The sequence below is a fragment of the Monopterus albus genome, unplaced genomic scaffold (assembly GCF_001952655.1).
Source record: "Monopterus albus unplaced genomic scaffold, M_albus_1.0 scaffold265.1, whole genome shotgun sequence".
NCBI lineage: Eukaryota > Metazoa > Chordata > Actinopteri > Synbranchiformes > Synbranchidae > Monopterus > Monopterus albus.
In genome coordinates, this window is record NW_018128145.1 from 367,717 (window position 1) to 394,958 (window position 27,242).

Genomic DNA, 27,242 nt, shown 5'->3' on the forward strand with positions numbered 1-27,242 from the left:
GCTGTGGCTGATAAAATCTCTGTAGTTAACCCTCGTGTTGTCCTTGGGGTCATTTTGACCCCAGAGGACAAAACGTGGATGGAAATCTGGAGGGCATTATGAGGGTTAAATTGAAAATTAAAGTTTTAATGTCAGTGTGATAATGTGCTAAACAAATATGAGAATGAAAATGTCTACTTGTCAGTAGCAAAACAAGTGCACCTTTGTCACAAACAATTTTTGAGCCTGCCATTGAATTTTTGTTTGTGTCCATCCATTGCTGTTACCTGATCAGATTTATCCCTTGAAGAACGCATGCTCATGTATAAATACAGGTGCAATAAACCAGCTGTTAAAAGTCAAACTGAGATCAGTCAGAGCAGCTGGTGATCAAACTGAAACAGAACACATTTGAATTTGTCTGTTGTTCAATACAAGCAGAGCAAATATTGTGTACCTGAAATGTCATGTGACCTCTACAGCACTCGGCTGCAACACCTACAGACACCCCAGCCTCATGAGGTCCTGACTGATGATGTCAGTGTGTCATCACAGCAGGTCAGGATGAAGTCAGACAAAATGAGATGACTGTCTTTGATCAGGACCAACAAACCCCATACCGGTATAATAAAATATTGTCATGTGACCTTCACCCACCTGGTCCAATCAGTGTACAGCTAGTGGTAAGCAGGAAGTAGAAAGACGGGGATGGGCAGGATTTGCATGTTTTTATTGATTTATTACCATAACAATGATAAAAAGAACATAAAAAACATCTGATGTCAGAGGACAGGCTTGTTGACATACGAGAAAGAGGGCAGCAGGGGTGGGGCTTCAGGGCAGCTCCAGTCTGTTTCAGCCAATCTAAGGTCAGGGAGGATGACTGAGGAGGAGCCAGTCAGAGCAGAGGGTGCTTGGTGCGAGCAAAGGAGTGTGGTTAAATGAAGGGGTGGAGTTAAAGGATCTCGTCACTCTCGGCCGTGTGGAGCTGTGTGTCATCAGCATCCGTCATGATACTGCTATCCTGACTGTCGTCCACCTCCGCCGCTGACCGGAGAGAGAAACACACAAACAGGTGTGATCAATGGTGTCTTTCATTTTATTCACAAAATTTTGATTAAAGACAAAGTGCAATGTGTGATGTTGAATCTGGTTAAAATGAAAGCTTTGATATTGACGGGAGGAGTCTGTTGTGGTCATAGTAACCGATTAGAGCGAAGGCGGGCGCCTCCTGCTGGTGCGGCAGCATGGAAGATTCTAACCCTAAAGCTGCTCATGACACATGACGACAGACCATCTGTGAACAGCTTCCTCTCCTCTTTTTTAACACAACGCTGTCAATCCCAGCGACCCAACTCTTCTAATATGTTATTAGCAAGTTAATAAGGCTAGCTAAGCTAATGTTACAATATTTGTGGAGGTTAGCACATTGTATATGGCATGGATGTACAGTTGCAAGAAAAAGTAATGACACTGTTTGCAATTTCCTGGTTTTCTGCATAAACTGGTCATGAAATGTGACCTGATCTTCACCAAAGTCAGAAATATCAAACACAGTATTTCTAAGCTGATAAAACATAAACAAAAGCAACTTTCTGAGTCAAAGTCCACATGGTTGAAGTCCATTTTATGAAGCAAAAGTCCACAAAATTTGGACAAAATGCAGATGACACACACCATTTGGTAACCACGGGTCTAGGGGCTTCTGCTGTAAAGCCTCTGTCACCCCAAAATTTCAACTGTGATCTGGGAACTCTCGAGAGTATCTAATTTGTGTATCTTAGGGATTTGCCTGTGGTATGAAGGTGAATGAGCTCTGACAAATAAGGTGGTGCTAAACCAAGTAGAGCTCTCATATTTACTCTCGTGTCCAAAGATGAGCTGCAGCATTCTGGACTACTGAAGACAGTAATGCCTGAGGTATATCTTTATACAGGGCATTACAATAATAAAGTCTGGAACTGTTAAAAGCAGGGGTGGCCAACCAAAAAGTCCTCAAATAAGAGAAGAGGTTTCACTTTCATTAATAGTCTCAACTGGAAGAAATTAGTTCTAACTCCTGAATTTAGCTGCTTATCCAGTTTAAGAGAACTATCCAAGAGGACCCCTAAGCTTTTACATGGGGTTTCAGGTATGAGGCCAGGCAACCCAGTACATCAGTTCTAGTGTGGGCCATTAATGAGCACACACACAGTTTTACTTTCATTACTGAGTGCACACTAGGAGCGTGATGATAAACTTAGCTCACGGGATGAGACAATACACAATACTGGGTTCACAAGAATGAGCTGAGACGATATTTTAACACTATATATATATATAAACAAACAACTTCAATGACAAAATACATAACTGGAAAAAAGTCTTATCAAAGCTGATTCTGAAATGTTTTAACTAGTCATCTTGTAATGAATGTCCCTTCAGTTCAACTTTGAGTATGAATTAACATGCAGTAAAACAATATGCAAACACTATAAAAGTTTTGGCCACAGACTTGGCCGACCGGCTTCTCTCCTGTAGGATTTCACGAGTCTCTTTAGACTTCAGAACTGTGCATGAGATTCTCACTTCTAACTGAATATGCTGTTTTCACCCTCACCGCACAGGACGGTGACATCATCTGCGTTGACCAATCATGTATGGGGGACAATCGGAACATGGACGCCCAAAGGGAACAAGACTCACTCCTTTGTTTACCTTATTAGCATGGCCATTCACTGCTATTCGCTGGTGAATTTAGGCCACAGAAACGACATGGCATGAATTTTCATTATTACTGCATGTTAAACTGTTTTTTTTAATCCAGTGTGCAAAGCTGTTACAATAGCAAAAGGTGGCGGGTTTGTCTCCTTCACTCTCCTGGTCAACGCATCTGAAAATCTGTGGTGCACAGGTCACATGACCCACAACATAATAGTCTGCATGCCCTCTGCAGCAGACATCAGCTCACCACCACAAATAAGACAATGTCCCCACACATCTTCAATCACTGATCAGACAGTTTGTATTAGTACCTTCGTCCTCTGGCAGGTATCTCTTGTCGATGGCTTCTTTGATCTGGTTGTTTGCTCCTTTAGGATCCAGATCCATCGCCCAGCTGAAGTTCATCAGAGCCAGGTGAGTCTGACCTAGCTTCTTATAGACCTGAGAGACAGGTGAGGGGGTGGGGTAGGTGGAGACAGGTAGTCAGATAGACAGGTGGAGGTTTGGCTAGATCTCAGTGTGTTTTACCCCTCAGTGTCCATCTGACATCTGAGAACTATTTACTGTTCTGCAAATCATTTCCTAAAAGCATCTTAAGGCTATGACACCCCGCAGACATGATGAGGTTAAACCACAACAACTTGTGGATCAGTTGATGTTTGTTACCTTTCCTATGAGGAAGTAAACCAGAGACTCTTTGGGAACAATTTGTTTTAATTCCTCCAGTTCCTGAAGAGCCGCCTGCAGAGACAGACAGGTCAGAGAGAGAGAGAGAGAGAGAGAATCTGTAATATTGAAACAGATGTAATCCCCCAGAGTAGAGTGGTGAAACAGGCAGTGTTTGAAATTAGCATTGTCCCATTGTCCTGGGGAAAATAAAAATTACACCTTGGACACAAAGGTCCAGCATTTGGGACAATAAAAAACTGCTTTACAGTGTGATCATTTTGAAGTGAAACTGTACCTAGAGTGTGCAAATATGAAAAAATATTGAGTTCCTATGATATTGATAGTTAAAGAGACAAGGGAGATTAGTTTATTTGAAAATCTAGTGCAGCCTCTTCTCTCCATTTGTTGACATTTGACCAAGGCTGGAGCTCAGATCCTGCACACATAGTGGACATCAGGCACAGAGGTAGCACAGAGCTCAGGTACAGTGAAACTTATTGAGTTGACACCATCTATGCATGTTACTGTAACCCACTTGGACCAGTGATGACATGTTTAGCCGCATGTCGTCATTCAACCGCTGGCTGTCTAGGTGGTGCCCAGAAAATAACGTGGGCTTCATAGACAACTGGAAAACATTTTGGGGAAAACCTGGTCTGATTAGCAGAGACGGCATCCATCCCACTTTGGGTGGTGCGGCTCTCTTATCTAGAAATCTGGACAAGTTTATTTTACAACCTAAATTATGACAACCCAGAGTTGAGACCAGGACGCAGGGTCACAGTCTTACAGTCTTACATGCCTCTCTGCGTCTCTTTGCAGCTGCTACCCATCCAACACTCCCAGTACCCCAAAGAGACAAAACTGAACACTTAATAGTTTTTCCCCATAACCCTCTTGTCTGACCATTTTATAATAACTTTTGAACTGACATTAATGGATTATACTCTATGTGGGAAACTATTCCACTACAGTAGATGTTCGACAATGTTGTTACGAAGGAAATAATTCCATCTTTATTTACTTCAGTGTCATTTGCCAACACAGTGGAAGGAGGCCACCTTAACTTTACTCCCACACAAGTCGATAATCTTGTTGATAGTACTGCAGCCTTCCTGCGTAATACACTTGATACCATTGCCCCTCTGAAAAAGAAGGTAGTGAAACAGAGGAGGCTAACCCCGTGGTACAGCTCGCAGCTCCGCTTCCTGTGAACAGGATGGCTGTATTGACTGGTACAGATCAGAGCTACTTACCTTGTACTTGTCATTGGCGAACAGTATGGATGCTCGGTGGAACTTGCAGAGCGGGTTTTTGGGGTCAATCCCGATCGCTCTGTTCAGAGTTTCTAAAGCCACATCAGACTTTTTCAACGCATGCTGCACCTACACACATGTATACACACAGCCAACAGTTACTGCTGTTCCATATGGATGCTACATTCTTACAAAGCCACTGCTATGAATGGAGGATGCTACATGTCAACGTACCACTCCGATGTGACAGAGCAGCACAGAGCTCTGAGGGTTTATACTCAGAGCTTTCTTAAAGTGGATTTCTGCCAAGTTGAACTTCTCCTGTTTGTAGTAAATCATCCCCAGACCATACCTGAACACCAGAGACAACACAGACACAAATTAACACTGCACTGCAGTACTGATCCACAGTGCATGAATACATGCATGATAAATTGAGCACAAACTGAACATTTTCACCTTGATGAAAGAATTTATTTCAGGTCTACTAGATTAGACTGACTTAGTTTGACATAGGTGTTCCTAATTAACAAGTAAGATGAAAATTAAATGTGCATAATTATCATCACGACTATTAATCTAAATGCGCAATATTCACATTTAACAAAGAAAGGAACAGCTGCTCAGACTACTAATAAACATAATCAAAAAATTTCTGCTGTGTTAAGACATACAGTGGATGTACTTAACCCATGTACTAAAACAAAGCACTGTCTACCTTGTAAAAGGAGCAGATTTTATCAGAATCAGAATCTACTTTATTGGCCAGGGGTGTCGGACACATGAGGAATTTGACTCTGGTACATCGGCTCTCAATGTGCATGTGCATATCCCCATGCAAGGGGCAAGTAAACAGTAAACAAACATAAGGCTGTGTAATATGGCAAGATAAGCAGTATTAACAAGCAACAAACAGTGCAAACAATGCAAAATAAGCAGTATAAACAGGCAGTAAACAATGCAGACAAGTGGACTTCTTGAAAATGTGAGGAACTACTGATTGGGCTAAAGCCAGGTTGACAGGTACACTACACTTACAATGATGCATTGCAGCTCTCTAGGTAAATAAAATGGCCTCAGCTTTAGTGTTAAATATTCCACATATTCAACACAGAGTAACCATCCCTCATCGTGAGTCTCTTTTCCCAGCCATGTTTCACAAAAACACAGCAGGGAGCAGTCCTGTATGCCCTTCTGCGAGGTAATCCGAGCGTGGAGTTCATCCAGTTTATTATCCAGAGACTGGACATTTGCGAACAGTATAGCAGGGAGAAGTAGCCTGCCGCTGCTAACCAAGCGCCGGAGCCTCCGTTCAACTCCCCCAAGTCTGCCTTGTCTCCGCTTCTGTTTGTTGTTATCAGAAGAGCTCTCTGCTGGGGGTTGGCCTGGCATCATTTTGACATAGCATATTAGCTCTGGGTGAGAGCCCAACGTGCTCTAGTCAAAATCTCCAAAAAGACTGCGCTCCCTTAGCAGTAACAAAGGCGCCCGGTTTGCAGTCTTTACTGTTGCTTTAATATGGTGTGACAGTGGTCACAGAAATCGATGGGTCACAGAATTTGGTGTCACAACGGCACAAATAAGCAAAAAAGAGACAAAGGAGAAACAACCTGACTGAGTGAACTGTGACGTCGTACCCCGATGAGCTGTCTGTAAAGTGCTATCGTGGGTGAGATTTGCTCCGTTCAAGTCCCCAAAACAATGAGTGGAGAGTCGGGATGTTCTAGCTCCACGCTAGTTATGTGTTCTGCCAGGAGCTGTAGTGCCACTAGCGTGGGCCTGTGGCTTTAAATAGACACCCACCAGGATGAAGCTCTAAATTTCACTAGGAGAATGGAAGGTTTTGCAGTTGATAAAAAGAGTCTCTAGGTCTGCGGTACATGTCCTCTGTAGCACTGTGACATCTGTGCACCAACCTTCATTTATGCAGAAGCAGATTCCACCTCCTCTCGTTTTCCCGGACAGTTCCGTTATGCGATCCGCTCTGTACCTGGAAATCCGGTACTTGTAACGCGCTGTCCGCGATGAGTCGCTCAGCCAGATCTCCCTGAAGCACCAAGCAGCAGCAGGGCATGCAAAGTCAGAGTTAGTCCTGTTGACGAGAAGAATTTCATCCATCTTGTTGAGCAGGGAGCGGAGTCCGGGTCCCTCTCTGGTGTAGCCTCACTAAGGCACCTAACATGCTTGCCACGCTGGCGTTTCTTCCAGATCCCGTAGATTGCAGCTGCGCCTCCGATCAGAATGTCCACACAGCATTCTTCGTTCACAAAAATCGGAGAAAGGTAGTTCGGTGTGAGTTGTCCGATATTTAACAGTTCTTTTCTGGTAAAAGTAATCCGGGATGGGTTGCAAGAGACCGAGAAAACAAAGAAAAACACAAGAGAGCGCGAGTAACCACGGCTGCCATCGCTGTCAGCACTATCTTGCTTTTACAACCCCAAATCATAAATTGTCGGGACAGTAAAGCATTTACCACAGTGTGATACTGCTGTTGTTTTTCACAACACCTAAAAGACGTTTAGGGACTGAGGACACTGAGTGATTCAGTGTGTCAGGTGTCATTTTGTCCCATTCTTCCTGCAAACAAGTCTTCCTGTGCACAACAGTCCTGGGTCTTTGTTGACACAATCTGCGCCACACATTCTCTACTGGGAACAGGTCGGGACTGCAGGTGGCTGGTCCAATGCTCGCACCCTTTTCCTCCACAGCCAGGCCTTGGTAATGTGCAGTATGAGGTTCTCGATGCAGCACCGTCTGAGGGATCAGACAGCTTGGTCATCCAGCACAGGCTTGGCCCTCGGCCTTTATGCACTGAAATCCCTCCAGATTCCTTGAATCTTAATGATGGATCTGAAGTCCCATTTGCAATTTGCCACAAGCCATGTAGGGGACATAGCAACAATGTGGAAGAATGTGCTCTGGTTAGATGAGACCAAAATTGAACTTTTTGGTCTGCATGCAACACCATGTATCATTTCCTTCAACTTCACAATTATGTGATACTTTGTGTTGGTCTATCACATAAAATCCCAATAAGATGCATTCAAGTTTGTGGTTGTAACATGACAAAATGTGGAAGTTCAAGGGGTATGAATACTTTTGCAAGGCACTGTATGTTACACAAAATAGTGTGAATGCTCCAAATACAAATGCCCAAAATACAATTTAAAAGTAACCCTCTGAACCCTGGTTGTAACCACGGTCACCATACCATGCATTGTAGTGTCTGTTGTTGACTCTGATGGCGTTGCGAAAGCAGGCGAGTGCTCGATCCAACTCCTCCGTCAGAACAAATTCATGACCCAACAAAGTGTATGCATACGCAAAGCTTGGGTCCACCTGAGAGACAGACAAGTCAGAGAGGCAGGTGGAGACAGAGATGAACAGACAGATTTTAAGTGGGGGACAGGGACAGAGAGAAAAATTCACCAACTCAAAATATGAGAAACCAAACACATTTTTGAGCACACATTTAGTGTAACCAGTCCCGTTCAGATCTGCTGCAGTAACAAACGGTGGTGGCTGTCGTAACTCCACTGGACAGAAGAATAAAGCTCACTGTGTCTACGCTGAAAGCACAGAGTGTAGCGTGTAACATCTGGCGTGCAAATCGTGGGAGGCTCACACTCGTGTCTATACTTGTGCATAGGAAGCTCTTGGTGTACAAAAACACACAGAGCAGCCTACAGACACTTTGGAGAAGGAAAAAATACGGTCCTGAACAAGACAAGACAATGTAGGCTGTATGTACAGTGTATGCAACCCACGGTAAAAGGCTGTTGTTGCTTGATTTATTTCCCTACTTTGGTTGGAACTGTCATTGTTTTTGTGGATTCTGTGGAGTGCTTTATGGGCATAGCGCCACAAAAAAACAAACAAAAAAAAGACTTCCGGTGCCAGCCCACATGCAGTGTAGACAATTGGACCAACGAATACAGCTGTTTTATCAGTTGTGTGACAAGCGTCTCAAAAATAAAACTGAGTCCGCTCAAATACAGTACTGTAGTTCCACATATGGATTGGAATTGGATCAGCTCTACTCTGGTCAATCCCGATCCTGTGGAAAAATGCCCAGATGGGTGCCAATACAATACTCGGTATCGGGTCAGGACATGTCTGACAGTAACGGTACGAAAACTCGCCATGGTAACAGCAGCTCACCTGGATGGCTCTCTGGAAGAACTTTATAGCGATGTCATGATCCCTCTGCAGACTGAAGCAGTTTCCTGCTACACACCAAGCCTGCAGAGAGACAGACCAGACATCTTTTCACTGTCTCATAGCATTTTCACATTTATCATCAGAAATGCAAGTATGTCACTTTGTAATAGTTCGTGTCAACCATCTCTTTGACAAATTGTTGGACAGGTGTGGTTCTTACCTCAGGACAGTTCTTGTCCATGTCGGTCAGGTCTTTGGACAGGGCAGACAGTGCCACGTCTTTCTGCAGGTGCCACAGCGTGGTTGAATAAATCTCCATCCCTTCGACTCTGTAAGACTCAATCCTACGAACCTCGCTGAACAGACGCTCTGCCTACAAACACACACACACACACACACACACACACACACACACACACACACACACAGGGCTTAAAGCAAGGTAAAAGAAGAGTGAGGTGTCTTACTTAAAGACACTGCACAGCTCACAGGCACAGATAAACAAATGGTTTCAAATTGTCAAGTAAAGTTGGATTCAAGATTTAAAGATTCAAAGTGTTTGTCATATGCACAGTATGGAAATGTGTTTCCCTGCACAATGAAATTCTTACTTTGTCGTTTACAACACAGGTGAAATATAAAGTGGATAAACAGTAGCACAGATGAGGGCATGTATCCACAGTACTGGAGTACTTTGGCAAAATGTTGGAGTTAACTTTGTTTTTTTAGCTAGCTGCAATTAGATTTGTTAGGTTCTTAAACTCACTTGTCAATCTTCGATTGTCTATGGATTTTTACTGGGGGTAGGAGGGTGAGAGAGGCAGGAAATCAAGACAATCAATTTAAAATGATCATTTTATTACCACAACTGAATGTGCCTGGATACACTGTTCTACTCACAAAATGAACAGAATGTACATGCACAAATAAAACACAGATGGATGATATCAGAGATCCTGTGGTGGTATAAGATGCTACAAACCTGACCTAAAGAGCTATAGACTACAAGCCAGTTGGACGGCAGATATAGCAGCGCATATCATGACCATTACAGAAAAACAAGGACACCAAAATGCATTCTCTATTCACCCTTCCCTCAGTCGGCAATTTAAGTCCAGTTATATAAATACCCCCACCCTTGGTTGGGGTTATGTTTTGAATTGAACTGAAGTGAATCCCTTAACTTATGAAGTGCCATGTCTCAATTGCGCTGCATTTTATGAGCCACCAGATGGCACTCCAGGACTGCCATTGACTCAGCACTTTGAGCTCCCATTGACTTGTAAACAAAATGCTGAATAAATGAAAAAGTATAAACGTTATAAAAAAGTTTAATACAAGCAGGAAGCTGAACAGGTATATACCTGAATGGCCTATATAGCTGAAAGTATGCTGGACTTATAAAGTGCCAAAAAAATGAACAGAAGCTCCTAGACTAATCAGGAGAACATATTGTGGATGCTTTACAGCATCCACACAAATATGCAAAAGACTATATAAACCCATAAGCAAAAATATCTTGCAAATATTTCATATGTGCAATTGGCTCAGACTGTGCAAAGTGCACAGCAAGGTAGTTAATAGAGATGGGCAATAATTTTCAAATATCTCAACAGTCATTAAATAAAAAATGTTAAAAAACTGAATATTTCATGTGACTATGCCACTGTTTTCCCTTGCTTTTCGCCACCTGGAAATAACACGACAACAAGGTCAGTATATCATTTTAATACAGCACCAAATACAAACAGCAGAAGCACGCAAAGGCCACAGCCATAAAAAAGTTCAGTGTGGAACGTCATTGAGAAAATAAACAAAAATGAGGTGCAGTGAAAACGCTGCCAGGTTAGGTTAGCATATCATAAAATGACAACTTTGCACAGCCATTTGAATGTGGGCTATTCAACATATTATTCCAAAAGGTGTGCCTGGATTTGTATCTGTAAATACAGTTTTGTAAGTTTGTACATTTAAAGTCTGTATCTGTGAAATTTTTATTTGCAAGCTTATACATTTGGATTTGTACCTGTAACTAAATTTTGCAACAGTGTACACTTAGGTTTCTACCTACAAACTCCATTTTATAGGTTTGTACATTCAGTTTCAGGCTCACAAACTTACTTCCACAAACTGTCAGGTACAAAAACTTGCACAGATGTGTGCACGTGCTTATGGGTGTATAATACATTTACTACATGGTCAGGATTTGTAAGGAAATCAAGTGGCTTTTGAGAGGAGAGGGCAGGACATTCAGATTTTGACCAGGCAATGTCTTTATTGTCACTTTATTCTTAATACTGTGTTGATTTTTTTTTTTTTTTACCCAAGTACCAATTAAAAACTAAGACAGCCTCTCAACTAATAACAAGGGTTAACATACTCTTTATGGGGTGTTTTTTATTTAGACAATAAGCACAAGACCACCTGCAAATTATTATCACTTCACTGGGCAAGTCGACTGGTCAGCAGAAGTCACATCTCGGATGTGCAGTTTGACTTTATATCAATGGACTGACGTTATTGTTACAGTTGTGATGATGGTTTGAGACAAATTATTCATTATCTGACATAACCAATACTCAAAGTAAAAATGGTAAAGTGGTATGTTAACCCAGCCGCATACCAGGATTTAAACCTACCTTTTAACTGTGAGGAGTGTTTCTAGCACCTTAAAGAACACAAAAATAGCTAAAGTTTGCAATTGCTGTCTGAACAATTAAGGAAGGAAACAGAACACTGTTAAACTAAAGACTTTCCTGCAGATGCTTTGGAAGCTGTACATTCAATACTTTGACTTTTCAATGTTACTGTTCAACTCTAGAATATATAATGTTATGAAACATGTTAACTGATTTTTCCCTGCCATGTATGTTCCTGTTATCTCTGCTACACAGGACACATATCAAAACATGCACAACGCAGCACAGAGTCTGCTGGCATTTCTAGCCGGGACCCAAATTGGACATTTGACTGGCCTTTCCAGAGCGGTCGCCTATAGTGTTCATCAGGGTGACAGCCCGGGGAAAGAAACTGTCCCTGTGCCTGGTTGTCTTGGCGCACAGTGATCTGTAACGCCGTCCAGAGGGGAGGAGTTCAAACAGATTGTGTCCAGGGTGTGAGGGGTCTGCTGTGATCCTCTCTGCCCTCCTTTTGACCCGTGAGGTGTACAGGTCCTCCATGGAGGGCAGGCTCACACCAATGACCTTTTCTACAGTCCTGACTGTCCACTGAAGTCTGTACTTGTCCTGTTTGGTTGCTGAGCCAAACCAGACAGTGATGGAGGTGCAGAGGACAGACTCGATGATTCCTCTGTAGAACTTTACTCAACATGCGAGTTGTCAGTGTGATGATTCGCTGTGGTGACCCCTACACGGGAAAAGCCGAAAGTGACTTTCTTTCATTGCACTGAGGGTTATTGTCCAATCATACTGTTGTGGGTTAAGTGTTCATCAGAGTGACAGCCTGGGGGAAGAATCTGTCCCTGTGCCTGGTTGTCCTAGTGCACAGTGACCTGTAACGCCGTTCAGAGGGGAGGAGTTCAAACAGATTCTGTCCAATGTTGTTAGGGGTCTGCAGAAACCTTCTCTGCATCCTCCTTTTGACCTGTGAGGTGTACAGGTCCTCCATGGAGGCACCAATGGATCTTCCTGCAGTCCTGACTGTTCGCTGGTGTCTGTGCTTGTCCTGTTTGGTCACTGAGCCAAACCAAACAGTGATGGAGGTTCAGAGAACAGACTGGATGATTCCTCTGTATCAGCAGCTCCTGGGGCAGGTTGAACTTCCTGAGCTGGAGCAGGAAGTACATCCTCTGCTGTGCCTTCTTGATGATGGTCCTGATGTTGGACATCCACTTCAGGTCCTGGGAGATAGTGGAGCCCGGGAACTTGAAAGACCTTAAGATGATGGTGTTGAACGCTGAGCTGAAGTCCACAAAGAGGGCTCGTGCATAGGTCCCTAGGGAGTTGAGGTGTTGCAGGATGTAATGCAGTGCCATGTTCACTGCATTGTCCACTGACCTGTTTGCCCGGTAGGCAAACTGCAGGGGGTCCAACAGGGGGTCTACGATGTCCTTCAGGTGGGCTGGCACCAGTCTTTCAAAGGACTTCATAACTACAGATGTCAGGGCGACAGGTCTGTAGTCGTTCAGTCAACTGTAGTTTTGTCACAATACTGAAATTTCTTATTGCGATACAATACCTTGAAAAATATCCATATTTTCAATACCACTGGGAAAAATGGACACCCAAATTGAAGGCTTAAAATTTTACATTTAAAAGATAGTATAAAAAGGCTATAATGTGACAAGATATGAGTTTTTTCAGAAAAGCATTCTTATAACATTTTCTTTTTACGGGATCAATTCGACCTTATCTTACTACACACAGTGGTTTGAGTGTGTGTATGCACATGTGCATACACACTTGTATAAATGTGTGCAGGGCTGTGTATACTTGTGTGCGCATGCATAGGATATATATGTTTACATGTATGTATCACTGCAATTCACACCACTCAGGTGTGAGGCCACCTCCATGACTATGCACTTCTTTCTCCATCTACTTTGTTTTTGTTGCCGTGATTGAGTGAGACAAAACAGAATCAAAGCCAGAGAGAGACTGACAAACAGCTGCAGGGCACATTACACACGTCTAATGGCGGTAACTTCATTAATTATTATTATTTTGCATCCTTAAAGAGCAGTGCTGGTCGCAAAGGCTCTGCACCTGTCATCTGTAATGAGCTAACACCAGAGGTGGGATAAGTCACATGTGCAAGTCACAGATAAGTCTCAAGTCTTTCAAGCCTCAAGCAAGTCCCAAGTTATTGTGGTGAGGATTATCAATTATAAATCAAGCAAGAAACAGGTCATACAAAATTATGATGGTCTACCCCGGTTTTCTACATTTAAATCGGTTAAAAGTAGGAGTGGGATCGTGTATACAAGTACGCGTGTACATGCTGCCCATACCATAGCGTTCAATTCACCTAAATGCTTGCTTAGTATCTTGTTGTAATAAGAAACCATTTACCGAAATCTCAGCAGTAGGAGTCTGTTCCGTGCAGCGCTCTTCTTGCTGTCAAACTGTGCACACTGCATGCATGTAACAGCTTCTGGCAACCACAGCAGCATTACCTATAAGGATATAGGTCTTAAAAGAGAAGACTTTGCCTAGAACAATGGTCTCCATTTGCAAACAAAAGCTGCTGTGGGTACCTTACCTGCCATAGTTTGCTAGCTTTAGCTATCAGAACAGAGTGGTAACATCTGCCTGCAACTGCTAAGCCTTGTGAGAGATTCTTGGCTTGAGCAATGAGTGCACAGGCAGAGTGTGCACAAGTAAGAAGTGAGGTTGACAGGCAGGTAGGCCATCCAATGGCTTTGCTTGGGATGAGCAAAAATATTGGTCAGGCTTTTTACAGCCCTGTTGCTGCCACAGATGGTGGATTCATTTCTTTATATTTCCACTGCATTTAAGAAAATATGAGAATTTCAAGATATACAACAAAAAATGCTTCTAAAAAGAATCACTAACCCTACCTTAAAAAAAAAAAAACTGTGGTCACAAAAAGCTCTGTTTTATTTCACAAACCTCATCTGATTATTGCATTTGTAGGCTATAAACTAACCCTCAGGTATTAAATTAAAAAAGGCACATGTTTCATGGCCATCAGAAACTCTTCTGAATAAAATGCATAAGGCAAAGTCAGCTTTCTAGCTAACATTTGGACCAGCTAGCAAGTTAACTAACGTACATTCATGTACTTACCTTTCTTTTTCTTGTGTCCTAGATTTTGTGTTACTCATTTGTGTTACATGCATAACTGCACAATGACTCTGCTGCACATGCTGCTTCCATGCAGCATACATTCTGTTATATTCTTTTTTTTATTATATTGCTGCATCTATTGCTGCTTAAAGTGCCTTATATTTTGTGTTACTTATTTATCTACTTTATATTTCATTTGCATTTTGTGGCATTCACGTGGACGGCAAAGTAAGAATTTCATTGTACAGGGAAACATGTTTCCTAACTGTGCATATGGCAAATAAACACTTTGACCTTTTGAGTTTTGTAGTTTTTCGAGTGACAGATGAAGTTGGATGATGTTGTGATCATGTCACAAATTTGTCATTTAAGTCCGACTTGAGTCCCCCACCTCTGACTAACACCACAGCAAAACCAGCAATACACCACAGTCTGTCGTTGGCTTAAAACTCAACCAGAGCCAAGACAAGTGACAAGGAGCAGACAGCACGGCGAGTGAGTGAAAGGGGAAAGGCATAGGAGAGAAGTGAGAGCAAGAACGTGCACCTGGTATTGGTTTATCAGTACTATTATCAAGTATTCAGAATTGATATGTATAAAAAAAAATAAAAAATAAAAAATAAATAAAAATGTGTATTTTGACATCAGTGGAAGGCACAATGGAAACCACAAACTAAAATGTGGTGACCTGTGTGCATGTATGGAGGACTTTAAGTACACACTGTTATGTCAGTCTGCACAGGACAAACATTTAGCCATTTGTGGCCATTAGTGATCACTTATATCTATTGTTTTCATAATGATATCAGTGTCATTACCAATTCCAGGGATAGGTTTTCATGGTCAAGGTTTGCTGTCTAGTTATACTTACATACTGTATAAATAAATACAATTATAAGTAGGTCAGCCTTATTAGTACAAAATACAGGGTTCGTTATGACTGCATATATACACAGTCATATTCTTGCTACATGACAGTTAAAAATACACAACAATATACAATTATCTATTTTCAAATTTGAAATGGCCCAGGCTAAGAATTACAGCAGAGTGCCAGAAAACTTTAAAACCTGTACAAATACAAATAACATCACATGACCTGTGTATCAGGTAAGTGTTACCTGTGTGTACTCTGCTAGTTCGAAGTAGGCCCTGCCGATGTGAGTGAGGACCCAGCCAGTGTTGTAGTGCTGGGGAGGGAGGGAGGTCAGGATGTTGATGGCTTCTCTGCAGTTGTACGAGCATAGCGCCTGGTAACCACGCCCCAGCTCTCGTAACAATGCCATTATGCTGTCTGAACACACAGAGGACGGACACGCATCTAGACACTGTTTATACTGATAATGTCAGTGTTTGCTGTAAAACTTCACACCTGTCAACAACTTCCTGTTCTCATTGTAGAAGGTCAAACCACACAACAGAGACTGTATTCTGTTTAGGTCTCTGGTCCAGAAGAATCATGGTGTCTGGGAGAATCAGACTGGGGTGTCACAGTATTATGTAGTGCACACAAGTCTTGCCCAAGGACACTTCGACACGTGGAATACTGGCACCGAGATTCGAACCTTCAACCACTGTCGCCTCCCCCACCCAGCCACCCCAGCTCTCACCCAATGCTACAACAACCTGGAACACAGATGGGTGGTAAGTATTCTTACCTGCAACAGCTCTCTGATACTGAGGGATCTTGGTGTCTGGTAGACTTAGACTGGGGTCCAGTCTCAGGATGTCCAGGCTTTCATTGAGGTTGCTGCTATTTGATGTCTTTGCTGATTTACATTTAGTTTTCCTGTTGGGGATCTTTGTAGGAAACTTCATCTTCAGCTTCTTACTGTTCTCCTGCAGAGACAGAAATGAGGGGTTAGGATACCATGCAGTACTTTATAGCAACAATGCAAGTTTGATAGTATATTACTGTAATAGTGCAGTACCTTGGCAGTAGAGCTGGCACTAGTGAACAGTCTGGAGCTTCTTCTGGGCTGAACGTTGGGAGGACCAGACATACTAGGACTGAGGACCTGAGGGGAACCACTGAGAGACGAAGAGGCTGTCAGACAAACCTTAATGAACATACACCGTCTCTCTGCCTGACCTATATTTTTTTTTGTTTTTTTTGGACGAGAGAGACAGAGAAGTCACTGAACATCAACAGTTAGAGGGGCATAACTATGTGACTGCTATTGTCACCTGGTGTGAGGTGCAGAGGTCTGTGACTGGTTGAAGGGGATGGGGAGAACTTCTCTGCTGTTTCCACTCTGACTGAAGACAGACTTTGACTGACTGATCCTGGAGACAGACTGAGTGAGAGAGAGAGAGAGAGAGAGAGAGAGAGAGGCAGGTGAGAAGAGAGCCAGACAGAAGCATGTGAGTGTAAATATAGCCCTATGTCAACAGTGTACAGAAGTCAACTGCTCTGGGCTCGGAGGCATCTGGGATGGACCATCACAGGGTGGAAACGTGAACTCTAGTCAGACCAATTAGTGTTTCAGGTCAACTCAAAGGTTTCAACACAAACTGGGAGCTATCAGAACTCTAAATCACAGGGCAGAAGAAGTGCCCACAACTGCAGAAGGGGCAAAGAAGGAGAAACTACACATCCAGAACTCCCTTAAGGCTTGTGGATACCCTAAGTGGGCCTTCACCAAAGCCAGGAAGAGGCCCAACACCAATAGGGAAAAACCAGAAACAAGAGGGGATAACACTGTCATCCCTTATGTGGCTGGTTTATCAGAGAAGTTAAAAAGGATCTTTTGCAACCACAATATCCCAGTTAACTTTAAGCCAGGGAACACCCTGCGGCAGAGACTGGTCCACCTGAAGGACAAAACACCCAGACATAAACAGAGTGATGTGGTGTATGCAATTAAGTGTAGTCAGGAGTGTAACGACTTGTACATTGGTGAAACTAAGCAGCCGCTTCACAAACGCATGGCCCAACACAGGAGGGCCAACTCCAGTGGACCAGAGTCAGCAGTCCACCTCCACCTGAAGGACAAAGGACATTCTTTTGAGGAGAGTGAAGTCCAGATCCTCTCCAGAGAACATCGCTGGTTTGAGAGAGGAGTTAAGGAAGCTATCTTTGTAAAAAATAAAACACCCCTCACTAAATAGGGGTGGTGGACTAAGACACAACTTGTCTTCCATCTACAATCCTGTTTTGGACTAGGACAATAGGCGTCGGTCCACAGGGGAGGGTTCAAAGACAGGTAACAACTCTCACCGATACTGGGCTATAACGACTCAGTCGTTGAGGGACATTGTTGGTCTTCAAAGGACTGAAACACCACCAAGGGGGATAAATATGTCCGGCTCAACACCAGTCAGTCAGAACTGATGAAGCCTCTTGGATGAGAGGTGAAACGTCTTCAACCTAGAAATCTAGTCCAGTTGTTTTTTTTCAGTGTTTCAGGTCTTTTTGGAAGGAATGGATGCCATGTGCTCCGGACCAAAGATGAAAAGGACCATCCAGACTATTAGCAGCAACAAGTCCAGGGTCTGTCTTGGTCTGGGGTTGTGTCAGTGGCCTGGGCAAAGGTCACTTCTGTGATGTCTCCATTAATGCTGGACAATACAGAAAGATGTTGGAGCAATATATGCTGCTTTCAAGATGACATCTTTTCCAGGGACGCCCATGCAGATTTCAACAAGACAATGCAAACCTCATACTGCACATTACCAAGGCCTGGCTGTGGAGGAAAAGGGTGTGAGCGCTGGACCAGCCTGCCTGCAGTCCCAACCAGTAGAAAATATGTGGTGCAGTTTGAAATGCAGATTGTGTCAACGAAGACCGAGGACTGTTGTGCACATGAAGACTTGTTTGCTGCATGAATGGGACAAAATGACACCTGACACACTGAATCACTTGGTGTCCTCGTCCCTAAACGTCTTTTCGGTGTTGTGAAAAACAACAGCAGTATCACACTGTGGTAAACGCTTTACTGTCCCGACAATTTCTGGAATGTGTTGCAGCATCAGGATTGAAGTGAGTATTTATTTTGAGCAAAGAATAAAACCAATGAGGTGTCGCATGAAATAATGAGCAGCTGTATCGTTTTCAGTGTAACACAGGACACAGATGAGTTACACATCACCGTTTTCAGTTTTAATTTTGATTTTACATACTGTCACAACTTTTTCTGATTTGGAGTTGTACATTCCCTTCCCTGACAGACCGTTTTACCTGTGTACCTGTGAGTGTCCAGCTATAGGTCTATATGACACAAGCAGGGTACAGGATGGCAAAACTATGACACATGCTGACCAGTCACAGCCCCACACACAGCTAATGTGTTCACTGTTGCTGGTTGACATGTAAACCAACATAAAGCAGGAGTTCAGTGAACATTCAGTACTTTTGGAGTCAATGTAACCCCTTTGAGCAGAGAACATATTTTTAGTAGGCATTTGAGGACTGGTCTTGACAAATACTGGGGGAGACTTTTTTTTGCAAGGCAGGGGGGTGGTCTCCCCTGGTCCCCCATGGAGATTAAACCCTGGGTCTACAGTCATTTTGCTATTCTCTGCTATCAGCCAAGAAAAGAAAGTCATACCTGATTGTCATGTTGTAGCATAGTTATACTTCTCTTCTAATTAAAATGTCAATTTTTTCTCCATAGTATTGCAAATGGCACTCAACATCAGTATTTTTCAAGGCACTGTATCAAAGTTAAAAAATTCCAGTATCATGACAACACTAGTGGAGAATTATCCGTTTTCAAAGGTAACCTCACAAACAGGTTGGCATGCTGACTAGCCGTTGGACTGACTGTTTTAAATGCGACATACTTATTGCTGCTATGTGTACCGTATTTTCCAGACTATAAGTTGCACTTTTTTTCATGGTTTGGCTGGTCCTGCGACGTATACTCCGGAGCGACTTATGTATGTTTTTTTTAAATATTACCGTAGATTGAAATTTCACGTGTTCGTTATTTTCACACTGACAGCTGCGAGAGGGCACTCTCGGCTTGTGTGCCAGTATCTACGCGCCTATCACTACTGTACCACTGAAAATGTAAACATCAACTTATAAAGACAACTGAGAAAGACTGACCACAAATGCCCCCAATAAGAAAATCATATTCTGCAGATTACAAGCTGCAAGTAGTGAAATATGCAGCCGAAAACGGTAATCGAGCAGCAGAAAGAAAGTTTGGAGTGAACGAGAAACTTGTGAGGGACTAGTGAAAAGCGGAGGATACTCTAACTGCAATGAAGAAAACAAAAAAAGCTAATCGCAGGCTAAAAGCTAGATGGCCACAGCTAGAGGAACAAGTTCGCAAATGGGTGCTTGAACAACGTGCTGCCGGGAGAGGCTTGTCAACGGTGCAGTTACGTCTCCATGCCAAGGTAGTTGCCAAGGCGATGAATATAAATGACTTTGCGGGAGGACCTTCTTGGTGTTACCGCTTCATGCAACGCAACCACCTCTCTATCAGAGCACGGACAACTGTTAATATGTTACGTTAACATACCGCCTATTCACGTTATGTTAACAGACGCATATTCAGCCTGTTGTTCTCCATTTTATTGTTATTAAGATAACTTGCCTTTCAAGATGAAATGTATGTTCTTGGTCTCTGATTTTATGAAATAAATTTCCCCCAAAAAGTGCGACTTATAGTCCAGTGCGACTTATATATGTTTTTTTCTTCTTCATTATGCATTTTTTGGCTGGTGCGACGTATACTCAGGAGCGATTTATAGTCCGGAAAATACGGTATATGTGACTGCCACAAGCTCCAAAATAAGAAGATTTTTTTTTTTAATCTGATTTGAGTGAGTACATACACACTTCAATCAGTGATGGGTGTATGTAGAGGGCTGTTCATGCTTTGCATGCCTGCATCTTCCCAGGTCCGCGAGGGTCAATGCCGACTCTGTGCTGACATCTACATACAGGTGAAAAATTTGCATCTCCAGCAGACAGTGCCCCCAACAAAAGCCTCAACCACACATGTACCACAACGCTTGGAAAACATGGAAAAGGTTAGAATCTGGTTTCTGTTAAGTATTGGGAAAGGGGTTGGGGTTAGACATTTATTGGCTAGAGTTAGAGTTAGGGGATGTATTATGTCATTCAGAGTCCTCACAAAGATAGCTGTTCAAACATACATACCTTCTTGCTGGGGCCTGTAGTTTGTGTTTCCATGGTTGCTGAATAGTTCTGTAGGTACGTGGGGTCTCCAGGGCTAGGATCCAGGGGCAGGATGCCAAAGCTACACACACAAACACATATTTATGATGGAGATGTGACCACACTTCCACCAGTGCCAGTGATTCAACAGGTGTTGCTGAATCAATCACCTAGGTGTCAGTGGGCTGAGAGCAGCAGGTCCTCCCAGTAAACTCCGCCCACTCTTAGGCTTGTTCTGTTTAGCCAATAAGGAGCCAGCTGATGCCATGGAAACTGTGTTAGCCAACAGGGAGCCAGTCTCCGGTGAGATGAGTGAGGAGTCGATGTAGGAAACTGACAAATCAGACGTCAGCTTTCCATTAGATGATTCTAGATTCAATCGATTCAACTCCTGAAGAGAAAAACAGAGACAGTTATGATCAGACCGGCATAAATATCATCAAGATGGTGGCACGTATACAGCGTGAGGCTCAGCGTCTCCCCAGATTTTGCAATCAGTTATCTGCTTACTCAGTAGGATTACAGAACTACACTGACAGGTAACCTTATACCTAGAATTCAATGTCCAGTAATATGATTAGCAGAATTAAGGTAACCCTTTTCTCATCTATAAATGAAGAAAATATGCTGTGCACTCAGGCTCAACAAAAAGATGGTAAAGCACTAGCATATCAAGTTATTACAAAGCCCTGCAGCCACAATGAGGGAACAAATTAGTAAAATGAGGACCGAGCTCTATGCTTACATTTATTTTAAGGACACTGATGTTCCTAAATGAAAAAAATTTGGGGTACAGTTATTTTTTTAAAATATGAGTGCATTTCTATTTAAAACAGTAAACATTTCACATGAGACATTCAGGTATGTGTAATGCATGGGAAAACTGATCTATAAGATTAATGATAAGAGCATTTGGTAATCTACAACGTACTTGGGACCTAACAAGATTAGGAATTCATTTTCCTTGAGGAAGGCATCCATTTGCAAACAAAAGGTGTTGAATTATTTCTGAACTTTTTTAATTGTTTTTGAAATTTTAGCATTTTATCCTACCTGAACCTTAGTGAGCCCATCTATGTTGACGTTTCCACTTTATAAGTTACCAAAAAAGAAGAATAGAATAACTAAATGTTGAAACATTACTAGGCTGACAGCACAGGCAGTTTTTAGTGGCAGTCTGATTTATGTTCACAGTCTACAGCTACAACAAGAAGAAGATAGAGCTCAAGATTCACCTGTTCGGAGCATACTGGAGGTGTGTTTATATTACGTACCAGAGTGTCCTGTGGCGTCTCCATGAGAGCGGTGTCTAGGCGATGTGAGGAATTGTGGGCGGGGCTAACTGATTGAGGGGGTGGTGGTATATAAGAGTTCTGTAGGGGGGACAACCTAAAGACTTGATCTGGATCCGTTTTCTCTCCTGAAAACACAGACCACAATATTAACTCAAGTCCCATAGTAACATGATTAAAGGAAAGACTTGCCAGGTGTGCGTGTTACCTAGGTGACAAAGGTTCTGGAAAGGTGACCATAGGAACGGGTTGAGGGTTAAACTTCGCTGGAAACACTCTGCACCTTTAGCAACACGATCTGTCTTACTGCTCAGACAGGCAGAGAGATAAAAATATTGATCTTCCAGTTAATTGTGGTTCCTATTTTGTCCATTCCATATCGATTCTTGAAATTCCAAGCTCAATCTTGTAATTTTTTCTTTTTCACAGTACATGTACAACTCTGCTAAATATATAACATGTAGGGTTGCAACAGTATGAGATTTTCATGGCATGACATCATCTCAGAAAATATCACGGTTTCACTGTATTACACAATTATCATTATCATCTGCAACTACCCTCCTGAGGAGCTAGAAGAATGTGTGGGGAGAGGGAAGTCTGGCAGGCTCTCCTCAGACTACTGCCCCCACGACCCGGTCTCGGATAAAGCAGACGAAGATGGATGGATGGAACTACCCTCACAGGAATGAAAACTAAAAAGGTCTTTTTTATTACAAGTGACTGTGACAGCTGATTCAGCTGGACTGCAGCTAGAGTGACCCTAAGGAATAAACAGATTTATAAACATGATTTTTTACAGAACGCATAACATGTTATATATCTAAAGCATGCTAGTACCAGTAGTAGAGGAAATATTCACATCCTTAACTAAAAGTACTAATATCACACAGTAAAAGTAGCCTACTCTGTTACAACTAAAAGTCCTGTATTGAAAAGTATTATCAAAAAAAAACAACACACAATTTAAGTAATAAAGGTAGGCTATTCAATGCAGATAAATGTCATACTATATATCCTATGGTGAAAGTCACTGGTACCTTTCACTCACTCACACACACTTACATGAGCTGATAAGGTTTGTGTGTGTGTTTCTGGGGTCAGATCAGGGTCAGTGTGAGTCCTTTTGTAAGCAAGAGTTAGCGAATGAACAGACAATGTGAAAAATTATTTTGATAGTGAATTTTATGACCAACATTTATGCGCTCACACGTTTTGTTGTTTGGGATTAAAGTTATAAATTGGACACAAACTTTGACCTGCATGGAGGAATGGTGTTCTCGAAGGTGTCCATTTTTGGCCTATCCAAACTATTCTTGCGCTGCTGATTTTAATTTCCTTTTTTGATGGATGGAGTTAAGTGATTCTCTCTGCCATTTCTCTGCTGCATGTGTGCGTGTGGCGCCCAGTGCAGAGTTTGACGGGCAGTCGGGGAAGAGAGGTGCACACGTTTTGCGTATTTTTCTTCAATACATATAATAAGCAAATGTGTAGGGTATGAATAACCATCAATTTTCATGGTATACTGTGAAACCGGGATACCGCTGCAACACTAATGTATACAGATTGTATACAAAAACAGATTTATATCAAAGAAACATCAGTGTTGCTGACAAGTTGAAAGCAGAATCCATTTACAGTATGTTCCCAAGATTCTGAAAAGCACTTTATGCAACACTGGTGTTTATCTGAAGTAAATTAATTACCATGAATAAAAATTAATGGAATCAAAATCTCTTTAAATCAAGAGATCATTATCAATATCCAGCCCATCCAAGTAAATGACTGAAAGATCTGCTTTTAAGTGACTAAGTAAACAGGTCTGTTACCAGTAAATGTGCCCCAGTAATGACAGCGTGAAGGAGGCGGAGTCGCCAAATTCTGTGATGATGTCATCCTGACTCTTCTGTTTGTTAAGCACTCCACCAATCAGAACCTGTTCTCCTTCAGCCAGCCTGAAAGACAGACAAGTAGAGACAGGGAGAAAAGTCAACAGGTGGACAGACAAGTGGAGATACTTTATTTAAATTCCACAATACAGGTTGTATATTACATGAGCCACATTTAAGAGCTCCATTAAAATAATAGTTTTTCCACCATTTCTGGTTTATACTGGTATGAATCAGGTCAATTTACTGGGTTGGCTAATGAGTTGTGTGTGTTCTTACTTGCTGAGTTCAACGCAGCATTTTGCCAAGAGGAATCGAACCTGCGGTGTGGAACAGCTGTGAGCCTTCAGGAGTCGGTATGCTTTATACGGCTTCCCCGAGCGGTAGTAACACGTAGCCAACAGGTAGAGAGCCTCCTCCGACCTCACTGACAGACAAACAGGTGGACAAACAGGTCAACAGGTGAGAGCCTTCTCCGACCTCACTGATAGACAGGTGGCCAAACAGGTCAACAGGTGAGAGTCTCCCCCAACCTCACTGACAGACAGGTGAACGGGTAGAGAGCCTCCTCCGACCTCACTGACAGACAGGTCAATGGGTAGAGTTCCAACGAGTAGCAACATTCTGCTGCTTTTGTTTGGCTCTCAAAGCAGCTGTAGAATTGCACTTTTTTGAATGGTCCCACAAGATTCCTGGCAGCCAAAACCGTGCAACCTATTCTGTCCTGTTTTAAAGCTTCATTTAGGCAACTTACAGGGGGCGGCTGTGGATCAAGAAGTAGAGCAGGTCGTCTCCCAACTGGAAGGTCTGTGGTTTAGTTTCTGGCACTCTACATGTTGAAGTGTCCTTGAGCAAGACACTGAACCCCAAGTTGCTCTCAGTGATAATCACTGGTGTGTGAGTGTGTGTATACTTAAGAGTGTGAATGGGCAAATAGTGTGAAACCGTTTTGAGTGTGCGGCAATGCATAGAGAAGCACTATACAAATATAAGACCATTTACCATTTATGCACAGCTGTGTCACATAGTTATTTGCTTCAGGATTTCATTGAGATAATAAGGTATTATGTTGAATACAAACACAAAGAGGCCAGAGCAAAATTTGAAGCACAGTAGTTTTAACAGCCTATATCAATCGCCGGTGACTGCAAAATTCACGGACAAACAAAATTAAAATTGGAGTTCTGTAAACCTGTTGGATGCTTAATCATTTGAACACAGATGTGGGAAGGGGGCTGCTGAGGGTGCTGTACCGCCTAGTTGTGGCTACAAGTGGTAGCATCTTTTACTCAGCAATAAGATCAAGTTTTTTTTTTTTTTAATTTGTTTAAATTGTAGACACAGTGATTTGAAACAGAGGAATATGGTTGTGGAAAAATGGTTTTAAAGTGTTTATTTAGGAAATTATTTGTTGAGAAAACTCCTTCTCGGGGGAGCTTTCCATAATCCACAACTAGCAAGTAACAATAGTCGTTTTTACACCGAGATGCCACGCCGTTGAAGAGGGTCACCAATATCCCACCCTTGTGCTGTTCATACAGCTCAAGCTAAGGGCAGTATAATCCCGGGCCAGCCTGTGAATTCAGACAGCAGGAACTCTTTGACCTACAAGTTAGAGAGAAACCAAAGCAGTTTGAGGCAGAGAGGCGTGCAGGCTTAAGACGCCGGTGATTGTGTCACACACACATTACATCACCAAAACTTAGCACTTGATCCTAGACTGCCAGCTCACCCTTTCTACACAGACCACATCTCCCCATTGTTTCCACCTCTGGCCCGCCTTGGGAGGTAGTACTAGAGGTGGACCAAAAATGGCCTGCCATTCCAGCTTGGCACTTTACACCCAGGAAATGAAACAGGATAAAGGCATATTAAGCCCGCCTCGAAAAGGTAGTGTGTAACGGGCTAATGGTAAACAACAGCAAGCAACGAAGTTCCAATTTTTAACATCAGTAACATTATTTCAAAGAAGATTAAAATGCTATCAATACTAACATTGCTGATAACAGACAAAAACAACATTGCTAATGCTGAAGCCAAAGTAGTTACAACAGCAAACGTCTTTTTATACTTACCGTTTAGTCCCACTGAGAAGAGGAAACATCGCTCCGTTTCAAGTAGCTCCAAGGTTGGTAAATGTGATCGTTGGATCCTCCTCCACACGACCACATACAGTCCCCAAAGTACTGAAATTAATTCAAACAGGTAGCGTAGCACTGACAATAACATCATGGATCGTTAATCCACTGGTTAACCAGCAACTCATCACATGCTGCAGACACACTGGCCTCAAGCAGTCAAAACAAACAGGTACTGTGCTCCGGGGAAATCCAGCATTGATCAGCTGATCATTAATCACCCCAGGGGGCTTCACAGGCTTGCTGCTTGTAGGTTAGACCCGGTCAGGTAAAAGAGGAAGTCCCTGTACAGGAACATTCCTGGACATGCAGTAACCTCAGGCCCTGTATTTTTCTCCACATCCTCTGGCCACAATGCAGCAGCAGGAGGGAAAATATATCCACAAAACCAGGCACAGTCGAAAAATTCATGGTTGTCAGGCAAACTCACATGAGCGTTCAACGGCCTGGAGATTATGACCATTCAAGGAAATCCTTAAACTATCACGTAATACTTTATTTTGTTAGAAAAAAAAGTCTCGCGAGCGAGAGTTTGCATATATACACCTCATTTTTTGAGCTTTAGGTCAAGTCTAAAATGATAATTCACAGTTTTATCATAGACAAGTCAGAAAACAAGGAAAAGCATGCCCTATGCTCTTTAAATTATCAGAGTGATGGCACGGGAAAAAAACCTCTCTTTGCCATCTAATGTGTTCCACTCATGCTCCACCTCTTTGCCCATTTTTAGACTAGACGTCGCAGGTGGAGTAAAGCACTACCAATATGGAGACAACCAGATTCAAGCTTCAAAACCTCTCTTGAGAAAACCAATGGGTGACATCACGGTGGGTTTGTCCAACTTTTATATACAATCAGTGGTCTTCACAGAATCCACGTGTTTATGTCTCAAACTCCAACACAGACAGAAGCAGGGTGACCATAGCAGAGACTGTGAAGAAATCGCTTTATTACATGACTATTTTGATGAGATGTGGATGTGATTAAAGCAGCCATGGGTGAACAGAAAATACAAACCAAGGAAACGAGGGATGACGTCTACAAAACTTGTGACAGTCTAATAGCCATAACGGATAAAATGGAGCATTTGGAAGTACAGTCCAAGCGAAAAAACCTGATCTTTGAGGGAATCAAGGAGTCAGCTGGAGAAAGCTGGACAGAAGCGGAATGTAAAGTGAAGGAAATATTAAAGGATAAACTGCAAATTTATCAAGAAATTGAGATGGAGCGGGCTCACAGAGTCGGGAAACC

General features: G+C 42.6%; 1 protein-coding gene across 1 annotated transcript in view; it reads right to left on the reverse strand.

Annotated features, from left to right (window-relative positions):
• Positions 1 to 688: 688 nt before the first annotated feature.
• cdc27 (cell division cycle 27) overlaps positions 689 to 27,242 on the reverse strand; it is a 37,445-nt gene continuing 10,891 nt past the window's right edge. The window contains exons 3-20 of the mRNA XM_020621684.1: positions 24,133 to 24,280; positions 23,794 to 23,919; positions 22,173 to 22,270; positions 21,947 to 22,092; positions 20,843 to 21,063; positions 20,655 to 20,754; positions 16,724 to 16,833; positions 16,468 to 16,567; positions 16,195 to 16,375; positions 15,658 to 15,830; positions 8,989 to 9,141; positions 8,769 to 8,849; positions 7,819 to 7,946; positions 4,842 to 4,959; positions 4,608 to 4,736; positions 3,349 to 3,423; positions 2,994 to 3,123; positions 689 to 1,026 (exon numbers count right to left, since the gene is read on the reverse strand). Coding sequence (XP_020477340.1) covers positions 935 to 1,026; positions 2,994 to 3,123; positions 3,349 to 3,423; positions 4,608 to 4,736; positions 4,842 to 4,959; positions 7,819 to 7,946; positions 8,769 to 8,849; positions 8,989 to 9,141; positions 15,658 to 15,830; positions 16,195 to 16,375; positions 16,468 to 16,567; positions 16,724 to 16,833; positions 20,655 to 20,754; positions 20,843 to 21,063; positions 21,947 to 22,092; positions 22,173 to 22,270; positions 23,794 to 23,919; positions 24,133 to 24,280 — 2,309 coding nt within the window. The 3' untranslated portion in view covers positions 689 to 934. The remainder of the gene's footprint in view (positions 1,027 to 2,993; positions 3,124 to 3,348; positions 3,424 to 4,607; positions 4,737 to 4,841; positions 4,960 to 7,818; positions 7,947 to 8,768; positions 8,850 to 8,988; positions 9,142 to 15,657; positions 15,831 to 16,194; positions 16,376 to 16,467; positions 16,568 to 16,723; positions 16,834 to 20,654; positions 20,755 to 20,842; positions 21,064 to 21,946; positions 22,093 to 22,172; positions 22,271 to 23,793; positions 23,920 to 24,132; positions 24,281 to 27,242) is intronic.